A 16,227-nucleotide genomic window follows, 5' to 3' on the forward strand; every position below is an offset into this window, starting at 1 on the left:
AGCCGTAAGATGTACTTGAGCAACCTAGCAATACGCAGCCTGTAGGAAACTGGGAATAAGAAAAGAAGGATCTCGACCCACTGGATGGGAAGAATATGTAACCTCCAGAATTGCTGAGAAATGGGTGAAGGCCATGCTATAGGTGCTCTAAAGGATCTGCTCTCCACAGGACACAATGATCCATAAAGAGTTATTTAAATATGTAAACTGGACCCAGTACTAGGGGAAGCCATGCCTTTATCAGTGACAAAATACAGGAGAACAACGTATGTCTAAGTCACATACGCCCTAGGATGCAATCATCAGGGAAATCTCATCCCAAAAGAAGCATGAACTGCTTGCTATACTGTTTTTCCTCATTCTTCTCTTTCTGTCCACTTTCACTCACTCAAAAAAGTAATTCAGTCCTCCTTTCTTGTAGTCACCCATAGCCCAGAGTTCACAAGACAAATTCCCCTACGTTTCAGCCATATCAGCTGCCTTTGGCCTCCAGCTAATAGAGACACTTAAGGCTGGCTGAACTGGAGCTCAAACGCCCCGTCTCAACTACACTCTATCTGGGCTGTCACTGTCTTCCACGTTATGTTGTCTGCTCCTTCATTTCCTGGACTTTGTTCAACTCCTCTCTATCTTTTTCTTCAAAGGGGATTTTTTTTCTTCAAAGAGCGTAAATCTTACCAGCTCCAAGAGAGAAGAAAAGTCTGTTAGGTCCCCAACACCATCAACTGGCAAAAGCAGCATCCAGCTCCCCACAGGAGAAGATGCAAGAGAAACGTAACAGTTACTAGCCAGCACCCTCTAACACCTCATGACTCTCCATCTATTGCCCAAAATACTGACACAAACAGCAGAGCTTTGCAATGACAGTGGCAAACGGGGTAGCCACAGCTACTATGGTAACACCTGCATTAATTCTTCCCTGTTATTGCCCCAAATCAGCTCAGCGCAGCCTTCTACCTCCTCTACCAACCGAAAGCTTGTACGTGCTAAAGTCTGCCCTAAGCATCCTCAAAACCAGACGCTTCCCTGAGCTTGAGTTAAAACACAGATCTCTGAGCTGCCTAATAAAAGACTGTATTGCTCAGCAAATGGAGGGACTATAGTTACAAGAGAACATCAAAGGCAGAGCAGCTCGCCTTTAATAGAATTGCATAATAAACGGGAACAACAAACTTGAGAGTTAAAAAAAAAAAAGAAAAAAAGGTTCAGCTTCAAGGCTGCCAAAAATGAGCCATTGATTACAGTGCATTTGATCCATTTGCATTCAGAGAGCTCTGCTTTGGAGCTGAGATGGAAACAGAGTCTTAATATAGCTGGAAAGAAAATATCCTTCTTGCACTCTCCTAACTGCACTTTGATAGGAAGCAGCAACAGAGCAGATGGTGCCTATATATAATCACTAGACCTATTATCCCAGCCTCTTTTAGTAATTTGAAGGATGTGATAACCACAAGGAGAACGGCAAATATTCCCCCTTCTTCCCTCCCTCCCCCCGCTCAGAAAAATATCCAGAAAAAAAGAGCAGGAAGCTATAATTATGGTAACGACTAAAAGAATTTTCAAATGAAGTAAATAACTATTTTGTACACTGCTCCTTTAAACCCGAAGTCAAAAGTTAATTAAATATCGGCGTGTTACTGAGTCAGGGTAACACAGCAAGTCCCAGTGCAACACTGCAGTCGGGAGAGAGGCCGGATTCACTTCGGATAAAACATAAACCAGAGCACTCCTTTCCTTCCCCGCTTCAGAAAAGCAGCATGTGCGTACACACGCTGCTGCCCTCGTGCAACCTCTGTGTAGCTTTTACTTGGTGGCAGTGGGAGGGAGAGCCAATCTTTTTTCCTATTTATTTGCCAGATCTAAGAGTTTCACAGCAGTCAAAACATGTGCGATGGAGAGATGATTCTCTCCACGGTTTCTCGTCACGCAAAGGTGCTCGGGAAGAGTCACAAGGAAACCCATTTACATCACGTCGGGAGGGAAGGCTGGGAAAAGGTGGTGCCCAAAGGCTGCAAGGAGTAGAAAGGGTTTTAGAGAGGAGTTTGCATGCCTTTGCCAGCACGTGTCCTTTCTCTCCTCATGCTGCTTGCAGGCGTTAGTGCTGAGCACCCCAAAATATCTGATGGCTCTTGCCTACAGAAGCCAACTAGGTGCCAAGGCATGAGTTGGTGGAAGCATCTAGCTTTCTTCAGCTGGAGGCATTACTCATTACGCGCTTTACGGACACGAATCAGTAGCTGAAAACACTACGTGGCCCTTCCCAAGCTGTCCCACCCGGAGAGCCTGCGATAGTATCCTGCTCCTAGTTGGAGCCCCTGACCAGAAGCCAATGGTGGTTCCCACAGCTCACGGCAGCAGGATGGCAGCAGTGAAAACCACAGACAAGGACCCAGGAGCACTCCCAGGTCAAGAGAAAAGCAAAGCTTCCCTCAGGGAGAGGAACAAGCTTATATGCAATGAGTAACCACAGATCACTGTCATTTATGCCAGTGTCTGACAGACACCAGAGCGGCTGGTAAAATACGCCTGGGTCTAGGAGGATCCATCCATCACACCTATGCAGCAGCTCAAACGCTCCTTCCTCAGCAGCCAAGAGGTCAGAGTGACAGAGGAGAGTTCTCTTGAGCCCTGAAAGACGCGGGCTGCTGAGACAGGTGAGTAATGACCCAAAAGCGTGCCTGGGGGCCTCGGATGCACAGAATCGTGTCTGTGCGAGCTGCAGCCTGCAGCAAAGTCGACAAAACCTCCTGGTCAAAAGACACACAAAACTGCAGAGAGGTCTAAAAGAATTACTGGGGATGCCTTCCTTCACTCCACAGCTAGGACACCATCAATCAGCCACACTGGCAATTTCTGTGCCGTTTCCAGGTCAAAAGCATGATTCATTGGAGACAGGGATCTGAAGAACTTGCAGAGTAACACACAAGAGCACAAGGTCCTTCTTAACCTCCTGAAAGACCCAGACTGATGCAAGTGAACCAGAGGCAGTGTAGGAGATGCAAGATTCAAGCCTGTCACCCCACTATCCTTTGCAGGTAGATGACAGCATCCTCTTCCACAGGGTCAACAGACAAACAACGTGCTAAAGTTGTGCAAAGAGAGGGTGCAGAAGCAGTCTCTGCCCTGAATACTTAAGAGTTATTGCACTGGCCATGATTTTACAAGCTATGAGAGTGTGAGCATCCGGGTGTGCAACCGGAATACAGGTTCCCAAACCAGGTGGCCTCATTTGAGCCCAAGAGCCAGGAAGCGCTAACAGAGAAGAGGCTTAGACTCTGTGCACAAGGCAGGGGGAAACTGAATCAAGAACAGCGCTGTGAAAGGAGATGCGTAGATAAACAACAAGGATCAAACTCCACGTTTCTACAGCTGAATGCAGCCTCTAGAGCGTAGACCCAACGGCCAGGTTTGGAGAAAGCCCCTGCATGATCCCAGAGGATCCATAAGCAATGACCCCCACTTGGGGAGGGACAGCTGCACATCACCTGCTGACACTCAGTGCTTCTCCTTCCCTTCACGCCATGTGCACTGGCCATCCAGATAAATCCCCATCCCTTCACCGCTTTCCTAAGAACTGTTCGGTGGGCTAGCAGGCCAAATCATGCAGAGCATTTAAGGCGCTTCAAGGCCCGGCTCTGTGCCAAGAGGGCTGCTTTAAGAGCACCCGCATGGCTTTCTTCCTAAGAGCAGCCACCAGCAACGAGTAACGAGCACCTGACCTGCACTGACCACCTGTATAAAGCCCTCTGTGCTCCTGTCTCCATCTGTACATGCCTGAACGCCATCAACAGCAGTAGTCAGTGTGAGTCACCGCTCAGCCCAGTCTCATGGTCTCCTCCCTCTTTCACTTTGGGCAGGCAGTGGAGTTCCTCTGCCCTTTGGAGAGATCTCTGCCAATGTTGTGGGTCCCTCCGTCAGTCCTTCTGCCACCTATCTTTCCTCCAAGCGCTACAGCTGACGGGGCAAAAGGCCCGAGCCGAGGCCGGACTGCAAGACCCAGCCTGCCGCGCACCACCCAGAGCCCACACAAAACCCACTCGCTGCAGCGAGCTTGTAGGAAACGCATTCGCTTTCCTGCCTACTCGTTCTGCTTGGCAAGCAGATATCAATCACTTGCTTGACACCCTGCCTACAACAGGATCCTCACTTAGCCAGAAAGCACTGCCTGGTGTAGGCTGCACATATGTCCTCCGTCTTCTCTTGTTCCTGTGTAAAAGCAGAGCGGGGCAGGGTGATGAGGACCCCATCTCTGTTTCCTCGCTCTTTGAAACCTGTAATAAGAAAGCTCCGCTTTCCTAACTGCTTCTCACCAAGCCTAACTGCTGTGGGCAAGAAATTCGGTCTTTCTTCTCCAAGGATGTGTGGCTGCGGATCCCCTACAAGAGGAGACCACCAAACGCAGGTGGTGTGAATAGCACACACCAGAGGCCTCAGCTGAACAGGACCACGGGAACCGCTCTCCTAGATGCTGACCTGGATGCTATGTCCAAAGCAAAACGCTTGGCAGAGGTTGATGGGTTACTCCCCGTCATTGCTTTGCAGATTGCTGATATCAGCAAGTTCCTAAAGCAAGAGGAGAGTTTGCAGCCACCCAGATCCTGGTGGAGCAAGCAGCAAAGCCTGGAGGGAGAGACGGGCCGGCCAGCTGGTAACACAGCACAATACATTGTGCTATCCATTTCAGCGTTTGCTGGGAATAGTCAGCCGGACCTTCACAATGCCCCAGTGTAGCTGGAAACAGAAAGGGAGACAGAGCAGTTTGTTTCTGTAGTAAAAAAAGGGATCTGGAGTTTAGATGTGTGAATCCTTTTTTTTCCCCAGCGCAGAGTGTGATCTTTGGGAGGACCACAGGAAGGCCAATCAGTTTGGATGGAAGTCAAAGACTCCCACAGAGATACATTTCACGTGAGATCTCAGCCCTGTGTTGTTCTTTGTCAGCAACCCCCCTTCTTGGCTGAAGTAGCAACGAGAAGAGTGACCGCCCGTAGAGGAAGGAAGGGAAGGAACGTTCCAAAACGGGCTCAGGGGAAGGTGCAGAAAGCGACAGGAGGGCTACACTGAAGTCTCAGGGATAAAACAGGTTCTGACCGTTGCTTAACTTCAACAGAATCCATTAAGGCACTCCAATACACTGGGTCAGAAAATACTGAACAAAGCAACACAAATGTTGAACTGTGAAAGAAGAACATAGGAGCAGCCCAGTTTCCTGCATCGTCACATGAGACCTTGCAAACAGGTACATAGCAGAGACTGGGCTGCCTCCATCTCTTCCACTTAGATGAATCTCTTCCATGAGACAAACATTTTTCTAGTTTGGATCTTGCTGCTCTGCTCCAGGATCCCACAGACCTGCAGGGAGCAGTCTCCCTCCTTGCACTCAACCTGCCACCAGCCACACTGGCGGCTGCAGTGATCTTGGGGATGGATGGAGCACCTGGGCCATCCTGCTTTGAGATCAGGGCTGGACAGCGCGGGAGCGGCGGTGAAAGCAGGATGAGCACATGCAACCGGCCCACCAAATATCCAGCTGTCCAGCACAAAGAATGGCCATAGCTTTCTCCATTTGGACTTTGGATAATCAGATAACCCTGATAAGCAGAGGGTGAGCAACAAGGCAAAAGGAGTGACTTCAACAGGAGGAAGGGATAATGGCTACAGAACAGAGCTCTGCAGGGACCACTCAAGAGTGGCAGCAAAGCGTTTGCTCACAGCATCCCCCTGGTGTTGCTGATGCCTGGGAGGTGAAAGGCCATCCCTGTTTTCCTCCACCACTGCTATCATTTCCAACGCTTGATGGTTTCCAGGTAGAGAGCAGATGAGCATTCATCTCCTTGCTTGCTTAAGTGATGCACTGCAGAGTTGTGGACCGTATCCTCCCAGGGACCAAGTGTTTTGCATTTACAGATGGGCCAGGGAAATCCGTATCTGCCGTTTACACGGCTGCAGTTGTTTTCAGAGCAGACGAAGAGAACTGTGCTGTGACAAATGCTGCTCTTTCCCGAAACAGCCGATGTGGAAGAGGCTGTCTCCCCTCTCTGTCCAGTTTTCTGTTACATTTGTGCATATTCTTCATGGACTGTAGGAAACAACTCCAGTCACACATTATCTCTTTGTATGAATCCTGTTTTGAAATCCAAAATTTGTGAGATATTATAGTTAAGGGCCCCTAGCAAGGGGGGCCTTATTTCTAGCCCCTCCTAGAAATGTTCTCCAATGGTTATATGTAACACTAGAGGGCATGAGCAAGACAACAGATGCCCCAGTCTATGACAGCTGAAAGCCTCAGGTATAATAAAGGCCAACCAGCTTTACTCAATCAGTACAAGAAAAAAAAAAAAAAAAGCCAACCAAAGGTTTTGCAACATCCACCTTTCCCCAGACTCCCTGTCACTGATGGAGTAACTAATAAAGACTACTGCGAGTTCAGGGACCTGTCCCATTAAAGGCAATTTCCGGAAGACAATAACTTCGCAGACGTCGGGCTCGTTGCTACATGCGCTACCCGAGTCCTGTTCTTTATTTCTACGGCGTCCTCACCCAGCAGAGCGAGCGCTGGTGCGTGAAGTCTCAGTACATAGCATGGCCAAGTGAGACAGAAGTGGAAGTTTCTGAAGAAAATTCCTGAATACAAAGCTAAGTTCCCAATAGCAAGAACAGTACTTTACTCTTGTACTCGTATTAAGACTTTTGCACTCTTTATTTTTAAAGAAGCAAAATAGCTTGCTGTTTAGCTGCTAACTTTGCATGGGAAGAAACACGCAGTAGAAGTTAAACATACACTGAGGATACACAATCACCTTCACGTGATAGCAAAACTACAGAGGAGATGGTTATACTTGCAAGCTGTCCACCAATCCAACACAAATTAGAGTGGTCTCTCAAGTTAAAACATGCAGTTCCCACCCAGTTACCAAGATCGGTTTGGATACTGGGTACAACAGGTTAGTCTACAGTGGGAGGCAATAATCTATTGCAGTTGAAGAGTCACAAAACACACTCTGCCTATGACAAGTGCTTTCTAGGCGTTGCTTCTTCCATCTCAATTCTCAGTGGGGCTCTGCCCCAGATCGTCAGTCTTGTTCATTAGCTATCTCACCAGAGAACTCAGCAACCTCAGTCAGAACTGGGGCAAACGCAGGCAAAATCCAGCAAGCAACGTCACCGATACCCACGCTGACGTACAGTTTAGTAGCTACAGATGCGTCTGTACGGCAGCAGTAGAGGCAGGTTCTCTTCCGAGTAAGAGTAACGCAACAGAAACCCCTTTAGAGGAAGGGGGTGTCTCCACAAACTGGCACAGGGCTTGCTCCAGAACAGGTAAGAGTCCACAGGACGGTCCTTCTCTCTGCAAGGTGCCCTGCTGCCACTAGCATCCCTGAAGTTTCCTGAGCCTACAGGGAGCTCAAACACCAGTACTTCTTACTGGTGACACCTGAGCATCACTCTGAAACCTAAGTATTTCTTGAGAGCTGGCAGGAGCCAGCTGAGAGCCATGAATCTTGACAAAAACAAGCATTACTGTCTGGCACTCAAGAAAGTATGCTGATTTATTCCATCTCTTCAGATCTAGGACAACATAAAAAAATTTTCTTTTGGGGGACGAGGAAGTTAAGTAGGCAAGTGTTTCTCCTCTATAGCACTGCTCTCTCCTCTTAGACAAACAACATCAGTCCTGCTAGCAGAAACTCCCATGGGAAGGGTGTTAGAGGGGTCTGAGCGATCAGGTCTCTCCCTTTTGTTCGGAAGCAGTAGGGTGATCGGAGACTGTCAAACAGCTTTGCCGGTCCAAGGATCTCCCTGTTCACAGGTAGGGGAATCTGGGCAGCACAATGACACTGAAATACCAAAGAGTTTGTAACAGCTGTCCTGCATAAACGCAGCTTCAATGTCCAGGATCTCTGCTGTACGGGATATTCGATCCTGAGGTCTCAGACTGTATCTATCTGTCACTGGTCTGCGATGCACACCATCATCTCAGTCCCCTGGTGCCACCCACACCGTACCTTCATACAGTGGTGTCGCTCCAAAGGAATCTGGAGCACACAGGGATCAAGCCAGCATGCGCCTGGGACACAGCACAATGTTCGCCCCAGGGCAGGACTGCAGGGCAGCTCAGGTGATGCATCTGCAGCTTGGGATAACCACAACCATTTGCTGTGTTTGGCTAACGTCACAGGCAGGGCAATGAGCAGTAGGGCTGGGATAGAGACAGGAACCGATTCTGCTCCTTTCTCTCTTCTTGCCAGCAAAGACCACTGTCTCACTCTCCAGGATCACCTGGGTAACACCACTGCCAGGCTAAAGAACCTCTTCCTCTTTTTGGATGCACAGACAGGAGATGGACTCCTAGACACACAGGACTCCAGTAAGGCATGCATCAACTGTGAGCACCACCAACCTTCTCTGTGGCCATCCCACCCCAGAGAATCTGGTGTGCCACTGCTTTACGGTACAGTGGTAGCCCACATGCAGACTGCAGTGCTCCCATCCCATGGGCAGAGTCACACCTGGAGAAACTCACTCTTGTTGAAATGCTGTCTGTATTTGACACCGAGACACTTCTTTTGTGCAGGTACTGGCATAAGAAGGTCTGCACCTGCAACATCTGGCTCTTAAATTTAAACGTTTTGGGGCAACTTATTGTTGCTCCTGCAGTAAGACCAAGACATTCTGCCCCTGTGCAGGGGGGCTGACAGCTCTTGTCCCTGGAAACCTGCGCTCCAAGAGGAGTTTAACTGCCCCGGCACTACAACAAAGATGAGAGCGCAGGAAAGTCTCACCATAAACTGCTGGAAGAAGTAATGCTGTTATTCCCAGGTTATATATTGGGAGTGGAGGACCAGAAGACTTGTCCAGCAGATACGTGGCAGAGCTAGGAACTGAAGCTTTACCCCTACAGCTGTGGTTCAACAAGCTTGATACTGCCAAATGGGGCAGATATCATTCCCTCCAAAGTTTGTCCTTTTCTTTCTTGCTCTCAGCCCTTACGGTCCAGTTCAAATCAGTGCATCAAGTGTAACTGCACCCCAGCTTCTCAGTGCTGGACAAACATATTTAACAGCAGACCCTCCTTCTTCTCTGTGCATACTGACTTCTGAGCAGGCAGAGAACACAGGGTTAAGCTATGCCATACTTCCATTTCACAAATGAACCCCCCCAATGCAATCAGATCATGCTCAGGTGGAACCAATTACACAGGGGAAAGAAAGGAGTCAGAGCCCAAGCACAAGAAACTGTTGGTCTGCAACTTTCATTTCTTACCCCTTTGTCACAGATCCTTTAGAAAAGAGCCAAAGGCTTGTACTGCTCTTGTTAAACAGAGCTTTTAAGACTGCTCCTCTCTTTGCCAGCTGCAAAGTAGAATATTTAATGATGCATTAACAACATAAAAGGGAGAGGTGTTTGAGCAGGTAGACAGGCAGACAGAGGTGCCCTGCACCTCTCGTCTTTGTGAAAGCTTGTCTGCTAAGCCTCACACCCTGGAAAAGCAGTTCATCAGACCTGCTGCCCCTTTGCTCTAGAGAAAGGGAGCTCCTTTTTTTCCTGTTGTTTCACTTCAGATATTTAAAGCCCCATCTACACTGCAAATGTGTTTTGCAACACAGGCATTTTGTAATTGCCGTCTGACTCAGCTGCAAAGCTAAGGGCTCTTTACTTGATCCTTTCCCACTAGGCCTGAAGTAGTTTTGGCCTTTTGCCCACTTGCGTTCACAAGCCCACAAGGAGGCTACCTTTATTTCCAGCGTACTAAAAGTTTGGTTTAAAGTGGTAGCTAAAGCTCCACGGGACAGGCTAAGAACACATACAGAGGCGGTTACCATGATGCAGCAGATGGGCGGTAGTACGTTAATTTTTATCACTTTAGATGTAGCCTTCAGGTTGCTCCAGACCCAAACCAGTCACTTATGACACTGGATCACTCTCTGATCACAATTAGTGACGGAAATTCAGCGTAACTCCTTTAAAGTGCTTGCAGACTTGCCCTGGAAAGGCTGGAGAGCAGAAATCTCTCCTTGTCCTCTAGTAACAGTTCCTCAAATCTTTGCTAACATCAGCCAACACCATTAGACAGAGCTAGAAATTAATGATAAATCTGAATGAAGTTTCAAAGCCCTCAACAAGCCTGATCAGCCATTAGACAAAGCCAGATCTGTTCTCAGAGTGTCAGTCTGGGTCTAGGTTGAGTCAAAGAGAAGCAGATGAGGACAGTACAACGTGAATCCTCACGTGAACTTCAACTACCCATATTTAAACCCTAAACCATAATAGCATTGCATCTAATTATGCCACAATACTAGATGAAAGCACCTCAGGCAAGATCACCACATTGCTCCTCTGGGAAAGGCTTTGCCCCATTTCAGTGTCAGAAACAAGCAGTGCCTTTGTGGAGCTGGGTCGGGGAAGTCTGTGCTCTGGAAGATGCTGCTGGATTAAGCTCCTACTCAGATAAAACTCCCACGAGTAACAGGAGAAATTAAAAATAGCAGTAACAACTCCTAAATAGTAACAGTTTGAGGGATTTGCTTTGGAATAAAAGATTAATGGACATATTGATTGACTCGAGGGGTTGGGACAAAGGCTGACTAGCCATGTTTATTTTTTTAGCATCTGTTTGTGGACTTACTGTGCTCGTGTCCAAGCAAATATTGTGTTACAGAAGCTTATGAACTAACACATGAAGTATGGTCAGGTTGTCTCCAGCTGAGCCTGCAGATTGTCAGAACATGCTGCCATCGAAATACAATAGCAGAAGTTGCAACCCAACGGAGGCTTCAAAACCAGCAACTCCACTTGCTGCAAGCCTCAGTCTCCAGTACAACGTCATGCTTGGGGAACGCTATCCCAGAGAGGCTATCGCTGCCAACCCTCTAGCAGATCTCTGCACAAAACGCAGCACGCTTCACCGGCAGGACATGTGCTTCTATCCGTGCACTGGAATAAAAACATAAGCTGTAGCTAACCTGATGCATTACTGGCCTCCTGGTGAACCACAGGGCTGTTCACGCAAACGACACCTTAACATCTAAGACTAGATTCGGCTGAACATGTGTTCAGATGCTCCTGCAAACCTACTCAGTTTTAGAAATGTGTGTCTACCTCAGCGCTAAGCTCAGGAGAAAGGTTCCCTGAATATGGGCGCTATAAATCTTGCAGCTGAATCAGAGCTGTGCAACGGCACGACACGAAAAACAGTCATTGTAAGGTGCCGGGAAGCCCTGTGACTGGGCACGGGCCGTTTGTTGCAGGGGCGTTACGCGAGGCAACGCTGGCGCGAGGCTGAACGGTGGCTGCGCGGCACATGGGAGGGCAGAGCCGAGCAAGAGAGAAAGAGGAGGAACATGACCTTCCAGCAAAGGACCTGGGTAAAGGGTATGTCTACACAGGCTCTGCAGACAGACCCATGCTCGTGCCGCGTGGACGGGGTATGTCTTATCCAAAGGCTGTGCTGCTCCTCCGCTGGCACCCCGCGGCGCCCGAGCCAAGAAGCCTCCGAGGACAGCGCTGTGCTGACATGGCCGCCGGCTCCGGGTTCAAAGCCAGCACGTGCCCAGCCAGGTCGGAGGCAGGCTCTGCTGCATAAGCCCACACGAGCCTGCCCATGCCCCACAGAGAAAGGTGCCACCTTGAGGGGCTTCTCCAACCCCATACCATCTCCTAAGAGGGTCTGCCGAGTTCTGCGGTGCTTTTTTCGCTCTGGGAGAATTCAGGAGAAAGATCTCAGCAACGCAGCACCTTGGGAACCGCTGAGCAATTGCGATGTTTCTTGGTTTTCTGTGCCTTAGGATAATACTTAGAGGCCCCATTGGGCAAGAGGCTGTTCACTGCTCCTACTAACAGACAAGTCTGTGCATAAAAAGGCTCAAAGAAAAGGAGGCACAAAGGGATTTTTGAAAAATGTCCTTTAAAACGTAATGCTTCTTGCAGGACTTCAGCCGCCATCAATGATTAACCTGCTACGGTGCGTCACAATCATTGAGTCAGAAGCTGTTTTTTGCAAGCCTGATTTGGCGTTATTCAAGCCGAGTTCCCCCTTAGGTAAATATCCCAATCTTCACGATGTCTTGGGTCTCCTCCTCAGAAAGTGGCAGGGGACCTGCTTTTCAGGGGGGTGATATCAGAGCCTCCAGAGTCTCTCAGCTCCTCACCCGAAGCTCTGAAAGTCATCTTCATCCACAGACTAAACTTGTTCCTCCTGTCAGACCTCTCTGTATTTAGCTCATAACATGAGGAACCAAATCCCTTCTGAATCCGCCTATTATAGTTTCTTCCCCAGCGTGAAAAACCTCTGAATTGCCAGGCATGCAAAAACCACAAGGAGGGACTCAAAAAAAAAAAAAAATCACAGGAGAGATTTAATAGATCAGTAACAAATGCATTCACCGTTCCTTTCGTTTTGCCTCCTCGTTAAGCCTTTCCCATGCAACGTGGTCATCCTGAAAACGCTCTCCTCTGCGGCCCCGAGAGCTGGGTCTTGGGAGACACTGAGCTTCTCACACAGTCCCAAGATATCAAAAGCGAGGGCTTCAAAGGAGGCTGCCAAACATTGCGTCATCGCAATCTCCAGCGCGATGCCGTCTGACTTTGTTCCAAACCTGCACATGTGGGCCAGGCTGAGAGAGACACCGTGACCCGCGCAAGGTCGTGGGAGAGCAACCCACCGCGAGCGGAGACGCGGTCCTCCTTCGAGCCTTCCCGCTCCGACGGCGGCTTCCCCGCTGCGTCCCTCCGAGCGACGCTACGGGCACTTTCACAAAGCGCTTTTTCAGAGCCTGCCCCGGGCTCGCTTTCAACGCCCCTCCGCGCACAGTTACAGGCACCAGCCATCCGAAACGCTGCATCTGCAACCCGGCTCCTTCGCAAAGCCTAGGCGTTAAGACCCCGGCAGGGTTAACTCCATCATGCGGCTAGGCCAGACCACCCAGCCCGCGAGCGAGCACAGCCCAGGTGCGCTCATGTGGCACCTCGGAGCAGCTCGGGCGGCGCGTGTGACGGTGCCGGAGAGAGCCTGCTCCAGCAGCCGGGCCCATCAGAAACGCTCGTGGCAAGAGGGGATCGGGCAAGCCGCCGTTATTAACCGCGGGAGCCCCGGGCAGACGTTTGCACCCTTCCCTGCGGTCACATCTCCGTCTCTGTCTTTTGCCCACGGCGTAACGCACACCGCAGGGAGGCTGCGAGGGGAACGGCTGCGGCCAGTGTCCCACCAAGCAGGCACGGGCAGAAACACCTCTCGCTTCCCCTAACGGCGACGGGGCCCCCAAGGGAAGGGGGGGAGGTAGGAAATCGCCACACCTCCCACCCCACCATTCCAGACACGCTGACCCTTCTGCTAAACCCCCGGGCAGGAAGAGCGGCAGCAAGCAGCACTCCCTGCACACACCGGGGACTCAGATACCAGAGCGTTACGGCAATAAACCGAGAGCAGCATCTCGTATCGCTGTCAATTTGAAATGCCACCTAAAGAGAGCACTGATTACAGGAGAGGAAGAAACCCAGAAGCCTTTAGTGACCATTTTAAAGCTTTCTGCTATTTAATTGTGGGTTTCCACATGCTGACATAGAAGCCAAGTGCCCTCACCACAGGAAGCTTCTCCTCCCAGAAGCTATCTCTGCATCCTTTATATCTAGGGAGATGTCAAGCATCTTCAAGAGGCCTCGAGACCTCCTCAGAGCTGCCGTGAAGGAGGACATCAAGGCTTGCAGGTGAGACGTTAGCAGCAACACGAGGTGATGACAACGCTGGCTGGTCCAGTGGTGCCCAAGATGGATCAGCATGGGGAGGGCTGGAGAGGGAACGAAAGCTCACGATAGGTCTGGGGAAGAACGTGTATTTATTGCTATTAATTGCCTGCCAGGACATCTCCAACAGCACAGACAAAATACGGCACAGCAACAGAGAGCCAGAGCACAGGTGAGTCCTGGAACCGGCTTCAGGTTCGGGGCAGAAGAGACCGTCAGCGCTAGGAACAATATCATCACGAGGACAGACCGTGAGGGCTGAACAAAGCACAAAGGGCAGAGCAAGGGGGCAGGAAGAGTGAGAAGACCCTACCAAAATAGGGATAAAAAAAATGAGTTTCAAAAGAACTTCCTGGCTTGCCTTCGCAGAGCCCTGCATGCCCTGGCTGGAACGACCCGACGACGCCGTGTAACACGAGCTGCGGAAGGTCTCTGAGCACAGACTGCATTTCATTAGGATAAAAGACACAACAGCAATCCTAACATCCCTCTGCACCAAGAGCAAGAGGACAGAAGAGGTTCCAAATCATTCGGAGAAAACGCTTTGTTTGTCCTGCCCCCAAGACGACTAGCAGGCATAAACGACTGCTCTAAAAAGAAAGATACCTGCACTACATCTCCCCACAAAACTAGTGATAAATCTCCAGCCACACTGCCCCGCAGCGTCTCCAACTGTCCGGTCCTCGGGCTCCGGCTTGCAACGTGTGCCGTTCCCATCATAGCTTGGGAGGGCCTCCGTGGGGGAAAAGCTATGCAGTTCTCCACCACTTGAAATGAAAAACGCTGAGGGCTGCCTATCTAAAACCCACCGATTACAACTAGCTTCATGTCTCTGTGCACTGCAAATAAAGGGGAACATTTTCAGATATGCCGTGAAGACTATGGATCCCAACCCTCTTTCTGAAAATGATACCTGCACTTTGGAGGCAAGGCTCCAGGAAGGCTCTGCCTCAAGTCCCTGTGTCACTTTCGGAAAGGAAACTTCAGCTTCCAGATCACTTAACAACTTTTGAATAGTGAACTCCGTATCTAGATTTAGTTATATGAAAAGAAAGGGGCTGCCTTTGACAACACATGTTTTTGCTCTTACAGCTTCTTGGCTGTTACTCCCTCCTCTCCAGCTGCTAGGTCTTCAAAATCCTATACAATTAGGGGAGAAAAAAGAAAAAAGAAAGAAAAAAAAGAAAAAGAAAAAAAGGAAAAAAAAGAAGTAGGCAGGAAATAAAAAAGCAGATAGGAAAGGAGGAGTTTTCTATGGCTCAGCTGAAGCTAGCCCCTCTACTAAACACTGCAATGAAATATTTTCTGGGGGGGGGGGGGAACTACGCTGTGAAAAGTGGCCATCAGTGGCCCTCATCAGTGTTTTATGTTGGTACTTACTCGTGCTTGTGCTAGTTCCAATAGTATTGATAGTTGTGGGGACAGAGGAGGAGGAGTAGAGGGGCAGATGGCCGTTCTCACACGCCAGGTTTTTGTCCTGCCAGCTGGAAGCACTGACACTTATGCCAGAGTCTCGAGAGTTTTGCCATCCGTTGAGTTTATCATCGGAGTTCTGTCTTTGGTGATAGTAGTGCGTCTGCCCATAATCCACAGAATCGGATCGACCTCTGTTTTGGCTGCCAAAACTACCCGACGTGCGATCCTCTAAATGATTGAGCCACATGGCGAGAGCACTTCTGTCTTCTAGCGAAGTGGCAGGGTGTATCAATGCATAGGACAGCAGTTGCCTGCTCTCTTCAATGTGTTGGTTGTGTTCAATCGAGTGGGCCAGGATTTTAGGCAAGAGTTTCATGTATTCGACTTTTGCTTCAATGTTTCCTGGTTTCAGTAAAGGCAGGTGGGTTAACAATAGGGAAATCACTTTATCCTTGGATTCTTGTTGCCATTGGTTAATGATTCCTGTTGGAAGGGAAAAAAAATTGAGAAATCAGCAAACAGATGCAATAAATAAATAAATAGACTCCAGCGAGGTAAATACAACATGACAAAGGGATTCCTGCATGCTTGATGCCACTGAATGAACGTCTCCCAGGCTCTGTGAAACACAGGTGGAGGGATCACCGCTGCCTGAAAACTGAGGTCATAGCAACGTGTGCCAAATTTGACATCAAAAGTTACTAGACATTCCTGAAAATTGCTCAAAGGGCCAAATTATACCCACCTCTACAGCCAAGTAGCTCCAGTGCTGTTAAAATGAAATGGGGCTGATGTTAATCACAGCCACAGTTAGGCCCAAATTTTCAGCAGCGTTGCAGATTATACAAAATAATCTACAAAACCTTCTCCTCAACAGGCTTAGCCTCCTGAAAGCACTGGTTAGAAAATGGAAAGCTCAAGATGCAAATGAGATAACAAAAGCAAGAGCCATAAGGGATAAAAAGAAAGCCGCCTGCAAGGGCGTTGGGGTAAGACAATCACTAAAACAAGGTGTTGGTCCATTCATCAGCCTGGCGGGATCAGCTGCCTCAAAGGTATTTAGGGAGGGGCTGA

The 16,227-nt window shown here is 49.2% G+C and overlaps 1 protein-coding gene across 6 annotated transcripts in view; it reads right to left on the minus strand.

The window, feature by feature from the left end:
- The window catches only part of SAMD4A (sterile alpha motif domain containing 4A), a 133,755-nt gene that overhangs the window by 41,122 nt on the left and 76,406 nt on the right, over window positions 1-16,227 (minus strand). For all 6 annotated transcript variants that reach the window (XM_068947517.1, XM_068947515.1, XM_068947516.1 and 3 more), the window contains one exon: window positions 15,118-15,636. In XM_068947517.1, coding sequence (XP_068803618.1) covers window positions 15,118-15,636 — 519 coding nt within the window. The remainder of the gene's footprint in view (window positions 1-15,117; window positions 15,637-16,227) is intronic.

Source organism: Struthio camelus, chromosome 5 (assembly GCF_040807025.1).
Source record: "Struthio camelus isolate bStrCam1 chromosome 5, bStrCam1.hap1, whole genome shotgun sequence".
NCBI lineage: Eukaryota > Metazoa > Chordata > Aves > Struthioniformes > Struthionidae > Struthio > Struthio camelus.